At 39.5% G+C, this 7,207-nt stretch overlaps 1 protein-coding gene across 1 annotated transcript; it reads right to left on the reverse strand.

Moving 5' to 3' along the window:
• Window positions 1-335: 335 nt before the first annotated feature.
• Window positions 336-2,586, reverse strand: LOC124683650 (protein FLOWERING LOCUS T-like). The gene is made up of 4 exons (XM_047218129.1): window positions 2,360-2,586; window positions 2,048-2,109; window positions 1,896-1,936; window positions 336-613 (listed from the first exon to the last, which is right to left on the reverse strand). The coding sequence occupies exons 1-4, from the start codon at window positions 2,549-2,551 to the stop codon at window positions 387-389; spliced, it is 522 nt and encodes a 173-aa protein (XP_047074085.1). The 5' UTR covers window positions 2,552-2,586; the 3' UTR covers window positions 336-386.
• Window positions 2,587-7,207: the final 4,621 nt, after the last annotated feature.

Here is a 7,207-nt window from a genome sequence, read left to right on the forward strand (position 1 = left end):
AAACACGAGATAAGAACAACCGCGAGCATACATATCTCATTACCATGGTGTAACAAAATGTCACATCCCTTACTGAAACAGCAGCAACGCATCCTTGTGAAGGCCCAGTACACTTAAGGAGCCTCCAAGTACAACGGTACGTTATTCCAACTTTTTCTAGCTAAGTACCGTGTGATGCGGCTAACGTGCATCTTAAGCACGCATGCTACTGGTAAGCTCGAGCTTGATTGCCTTTCGAGCTGAACATGGCTGACCCATCAGTTTGGTAGACCAGACATGAATCCAGTACATTTATTCTAGCTAGCTACGTATAGGTCCGTGCGATGCAGCAAATACGAGTACTATAGGCTCAAGCTTTGACTTGGCTGATCGGTCAGTGAGACAGATCAGGTGAACCTTCTCCCACCGGTGCCCGTCGGGCGCTGGCAGTTGAAGTACATGGCGGCGACGGGCTTGCCGAGGTTGAAGCGGCGTGCGAAGCTGCGCGAGTTGAAGTTCTGGCGCACTTGCGGCGCAAACACTGTTCCACGCCCAAGCTGCTGATACAGCACCAGCACGATGCGGTGGATGCCCATGGTGGGGCTTGGGCTCTCGTATGGCACGATCTCTCGTCCTGCAATTTGATCCAAAGAATAGAGATAAGATAAGATAACAATACGACTTTTCTGTTCTTTCTGCAGACCAGTGATTTGCAGGAAGGTGGGAGGTGAGGACAATAACGACTGTAGACCATACTTAGGTTCCGTTGAAGTCATGTACTCGTATATGATTGTATAATTTTGTTCACTCTTTAGAGCTATCAATTATAAGCAGAAACTGTGTTTTGCTTACCCTATTTAACATGGCTGAATAGTTTGGTTCATGACTTCTACTGAAAGAAATAAACCTCCTTTGACAGTCTATCATAAAATATCAGATTTGAATTTTTTTTCATTTTACAACGCAATATTTCATGAAACCACAGTTTTACAATTTTCACCTAATTCATGTCGATTTCAGAATAGAGGTTGTGGTACAGCTTATGCAGATGTTCTTTGTTTGAGCATTTTTTGAGATTTTAGATACATGCCAAGTTAGCAACAATATATATGTGTACTTGGCAAAGTCACGTCATACTAAATATGTACAACTAGAACAATGTTGACCCAAAATTAAGTAAATTTTTCGAAGCAACATGAAGACGTCCGCAAATATGGCAATATGAAATAAATAAGATTCCTATAAATATTCTGTAAGTATGATGCAACATTTTTTTCACACTTGGAAACTTGACTGGCTATATACAACATCATTACGCACGTTGAAGGGAAACATGCATAAGTAGCTTTGAGAAGTACTTTGCAATAATAATAAAATTATTTGTAGCGTTACGTAATATAACAAATTATAAATCCTGATTACTAAAATTAAAACTCCCTCCAATCAATAAAGGTGTCATGATTTTAGATTAAATTTAAATTACACGACACTTATTATGGATCGTGGGAGTACATGTTCACATTTAATAGAAGTTTGAAGTCACTTGTAGTTAATCCAAACATTCCAACATTTTCATTCAACACTATATAGCACATTACAGGTACTTACTATTTTACAAGCTTGTTAAAATGTAGTCTATAATTTACTGTATTAGACATGAAGTAGAAAACAACAATCCCAAACGAAGCACTAAGTATAAGCTGGTGCATGAATATGAAGTAGCACCAAAGAAACGGTATCTAATAAGAATCTTTGGGTAGAAACCTGAACGAGATCTGATTCTGCAATTAATCTTCATGTTCTCATCGCATGGAGGGAATGCTCCATATTAGTTTAATTTTTAGGAGGTTTACATGAATGCTATCTATTATAGCTGTGTATGATTGAATATTACGCACGGTGTTATATGTACTCACCAAAGCTATCATCTGTTGATGCTGGGACATCAGTCACCATCCTGAATATCAAATAAAAATACAGTATTTAGAGCAGTTCATCAATATCGTTAATAGTGAAAAACAAACACGAATGTGTAGAAATGACAAGACATTCTAGAGCTATGGCTTACCAATGCAGGTACTCCCTCAACGTTGGGTTGCTGGGATTAGGCGCATCAGGATCTATCATAACCTAATTGATTTACAATTACACAAGCACATGGTCAAAATGTTAGGAGATACAAAATAACCTGGTTATATTTTTGGCTGGGGTCCCAACAAACAAGTTCAGGCAAAGAGGTAGCAATGAGCTAGCTAGGCCAAGCATAGCTTGGCTGAGTCAAGCTATTGATTTCCCAAGCTCTCTGGAGTTCACACCATCGCCATACACATATGGCAACCATCAATGGAGTAATCTTTCAGGTGCAAAGTGATGGGCTTACTAGGGTATAGGCCACTCGAAAATCGTCACCTCCGATCTCAACTCTTGGTTTCAGAGTGACCGCCGGTGAGCGAAACTCCATCCCGTTAAACACAGGCCTCCCATCATACATCACAGTTAGTGGCACTGAGCTGGCGAATGGGTCTAGAACATCTCCAACTATATGCGCCCTTGTCAAGGAGTCGTTAGACATGGTATATAGGAGTCTCAGAGCAAGTGTATACCCTATGAAACTACAAAAGCCTGGGGAGGTTGCAACGATTTAGGGGCTATTTATAATTTCCGAGAGGGCTCTAATATTGCACACGTGTGATTCCCCTTCTGATAATTGGAATATAAATGCATTGATCTTTTTTTCCCATAAGATGCCCTTCTACTTGCTGTTTGATAGCATTTTATGCAGTATTCTATCGTGATGGTAATGTTTTTAGCATCATCTCTCTTTCTCGCGATGAGAGCATATGTAACAAATGTTTGGGAATATATACTTTCCATATCAGTTATGCGCAATTAGAAATCTCGGTTCTTTCATGCATCATATTCCAAGCGGAGACATATGGAAGACCTCTACTTCTGACTTTTCTTGGAATTATCTATGTGTTAGGCAATTGGCTATATCTCTTTTGTCAGTTGGCTACAGTGTCGACCAGTCAGCTGGCTTGATATACCAGTATGCGTCAAATATACATCAATACAGTCGTGCAAAATATGTAAGGACTCTTGCTTTTTTTATGGCACAAACACTTCTACAGGTTCGCAAATATGTACATATATGGTGTAGAAGCGTGGTACTTCTATGCTCTGAGACCTCATATTCAAGTGTAGAATATGAAAAATAAATGTGGTGTGCAGAAGTCGAATTAAAAAATTGTGTGAAAGTTTAAATATATCAATACAATGCTAATGTATTATTTTTTAGCGTATCAATTTCTTCTTAAAAGTAGAGGCGTCAACTAATCTAGCATGTTCATACATACACTAGCTATATGTGAAAAATATTTGTTCAAAAAGAATGTGAAAAAAATGTAGTTCATTAATTTTATGAATCTTACATATCACATGAAATTGATAATGTTTAGCTCCTACTTATGTAAAGTTAGAACAGTCACTGTTGTTGAGAATAGATTTCGTGACATATGTGCCCATGAGCACATACACTTTTGGAAATGGCTTGTGTTTGTCGATGCTTCAATGTCTCTTCGAATAATTCTTCATTTTTTTATACAAAAAACTCAAAAATTAAACATTAATTGGTTGACCTTGAGTTATTCTAAACATTTTAGTACTTTTGCTGATCTCCTAAGCTTCAAGCTTATACATGGGGTTTTAGAGGATCCTCTGTGGCAAAGTGAAACATGCCCTCTCAAGCATAAATAATTTGAACTCGCAAGCATAAATTCGAACGGATAAGAAAAAATAAATAGTCATCGTTGAAATTGGGTGTTCACAAACCTTATAATTAACAATTTGTAGCAAATGTGAAGTTCTTTAGCTCGGCAGAGATTTATTGAACGCATGGTTATCTTGTTCCGTTGCTTGTGGATGATGTACCAATCATATATATTATCGAAGGTTACTGTTGCATATTCTTTATGCTTTGGAATCTATGATAGATGTGATTACTGGTGATATGCCTGTATGATTGAAGTCATGCAAAACCTCACTCGAAATAACCAAGGAACCTACTCTCCATGAAAGGTTATTTTCGCTCATGCATGTTGTGTGTTCTGTTATGAGGCTAGGCCCTATCTGCAAAAGTGCTTTAGTTTGGATAGAGACGTTGATATGGTAGGTAAATCAAGGCGTTCCGTGTCAATATAGCTCTGCTTTTTTTATGTTGGATATATCTAATTCTCTTCATCGTATAATGTGAAGACTAAAAATGTTTGCTACTACCTCTCGCTTCACTGAAAAAAAGGTGTTTCTCACTGTTTTCGAAAAATATAGTCCTCCTGCCATTTGATTGGAGAAAAATAAAGGTTATTTACAACGAGACGAGATGAAAAAGAGGGCTGATGGTGTCACCCTTCCCTCCCACCTGCCACTACACCGCTCATAGTGCCACCGCACCGATCATCCATCCTTCTCACCTTGCAATGTCCTAGCCATTCTCTCCGTCATCGAAAACAACGTAAACCTAACTTTAAGCCTTGTCCCGAGAAAATATCTTATGTATGAAGATCTAATGGTTTTGTTCACAGTGAAGTCGATGTATGAAGATCTTATGTGCGACCATACCCCCTTTCTGAGAAAATATCTATGGAAGGTTAAAATTCCGCTAAAAATTAAGATTTTCATGTGGTTCTTGAGTAATAAGGTGTTGTTAACCAAAGATAATCTAGCTAAACTTCATTGGAATGGGTGTACAAAATGTATCTTCTGTGGGGAAACAGGAGACCATTCAACACTTTTTTATTGAATGCCCTTTAGTTAAACTCTTATGGCGTACGGTGAACTTTACTTATGATCTTCCACCTCCCACCAATATTACTAATATGTTTGGTAATTGGTTAAATGGAGTAGATAGACAATCTAAGGCATATATCCGGGTTGGGGTTTCTGCTTTATGTTGGTCTATTTGGAGGATCAGGAATGATATAATTTTTAATAAAAAAACATTCTTTTCATTTCTTGCAGGTTATCCATATGGTTTCCCATTGGGTCCAACTTTGGGCTCTACTCTCTCCGGTGGGGCAGCGGGATGCCATGGTTTCTGGATGCACACGGCTCCTGATGGTCGCTCAGGATATCTTGTGCCAGGCTGGTTGGCGACATACTAGAAGGCTATGTTGATATGTAGTCTTAGTATGTGTTTCTTTCGATGGTTGATTCTTGTATCAATCCTTGATGATGCGTGATTTGTAAACAATACTACTCGGAACTTATTTTTTTAATAAAGGGTTGTGTGCATCGTCACGATGCAGATGCTGGGGCAGACCCCCATTTCGAAAAAAAAAGCCTTGTCCCGAGAATTTCCATACTCGTCTCTGCCATGGCCTGCACTCTGTGTCATCAGTCATCACTATCTCCGGCTCGATTAGCAGGTGTTGTACGGTCTACAGTTTGACTGATACTTAGCAAATAAGCAGTCGTCCAAGCTTTAGCAATTAGCATAACCGGTAGAACGAAGTAGTGGTGTACTGGAGTGCTCGCAAGTAAATCGACACGTCATGCATGTACGTAATTGCAGGCCTGAGATAAACGCTATGTAGCCAGGAAAGTTATTCCTGTAATACCATAGCAGTAGTGAACATGTAATTGTCTGTGGGAATCTCTTCGTTATCAGTTTCTAATTCCATCGACCTATCAGGCTATCACGGTAGAATATAACCTCGCTTCCACTATACATATGACCGTTCTATTCTCCGGTCGTGATAGTACACGTCCCTATCACTTGTGGCCTGTGGGCTTTTGGCTAGATCAAAGAATAGTTCGTGTCCAATATATTCGCCTAGAGCATTGATCCCTTCATGCCGAGGTTGAAATAATACATTAGTTTCCTAGTTTTTGTATATTCAAAATGGTTGAGCATGCATCTACAAAACGTGAGTTGATTGAGCTAAGCTAGGCTGCACTACCGGGAAACGAATTTTCGCCATGTTTTTTTTATTTGCTGAGTGTCTTCTTTTGAAACTCCACGGGCCTTTGTCGAGCCTCAAATAAAAGACATGCGGCAACCCATCAATACTCGGTAAACAATGGCTTTGGCAATTTGAAAAAAACAATCGGCAAACCGCCCACGCTGCTACGCCACACTTAACGATGTGAAGTGGGTCTTTGCCGAGTGTCCCCTACCGGCAAGGCGGGAAAGATTTGCAGTTTATTCCTGACCTTTTTTGTCGAGTGGGGAAAACCTTCCCGCCCAAACCGACATCGTACCTTCGATTAAACAACACATTTGTGACCTAAAACGATTTTGTAAAAAATCAGAAACGAGCGAAAGTTGACGCTTAGTTAATGTTTTGCCAACACTGTAGTAAATACCATGAATTTTCACAAGCTAGCGCCATCAGCAGGTATGTGAACCGCAATATATTTTTTTGTCGAAAAAAAATGTGAACCACAATATAGAAATGGTTTTCTATTTTGTGCATAGGTTCCGCACAATTGCAGATTACGCTTCTTGTACTTAGTTCACAAAAAAACCATTTCACTACTGGAAAAATGAAAACTGGGTTTTTTCCGTGTCTAGCTAGGAGAGTAAAACTTATAAATTCAACATTGCTCGTCATTCCAAGGCCCACGTTCGTGCTTAATATGGTCTCGTTTCGGCAAACTATGGCATGTTTAAAGTTATGACCTAGCTCATTTCTGTGAAGGGATTTTCAAAGTAACTTCGGTACTTCAAGTTCGTAATTCTTTCTCGCAACTAGGTTACATAAAATGATGCTTCAGACAGGTTTTCCATTTTCTGATTTTTTTAGTGAGTGCTTAAGTTGGGACCCACATGAAGTGATGTTCGCAAAAGCAGACCCTATGGGGCACACCGGAGGGAATCGCGCGAAAGAGTGATCATACATCTCTGATAAAACAACACGTTGAAGAACAAGCAAAATTTGACGCTTAGTTTAAAGCTGGCTTCTTTTGTATCTGCTATGGAGATGAGGCAATCTGAATAGTACCTGCTGATGTGCGCTCAGCCTTATGGAAATAGTGAACATATCTTTAGTGGCAAAGCTACACAGATATAGCTGGTTGGGCAAGCTATATAGTAGAGTTTTTTTTTTTTTTGGTACTGGGAGCCTTGCCGAGCTGCCGAAGAGAAAGAACGAGCGATCATGTCGTTGCATGGGTGCTACCCGGAGCTACCGTGCTAGTAGGAGCCTAGCTTGCCGAGGATTGCAATCGA

This window comes from Lolium rigidum, chromosome 1 (assembly GCF_022539505.1).
Source record: "Lolium rigidum isolate FL_2022 chromosome 1, APGP_CSIRO_Lrig_0.1, whole genome shotgun sequence".
Classification (NCBI taxonomy): domain Eukaryota; kingdom Viridiplantae; phylum Streptophyta; class Magnoliopsida; order Poales; family Poaceae; genus Lolium; species Lolium rigidum.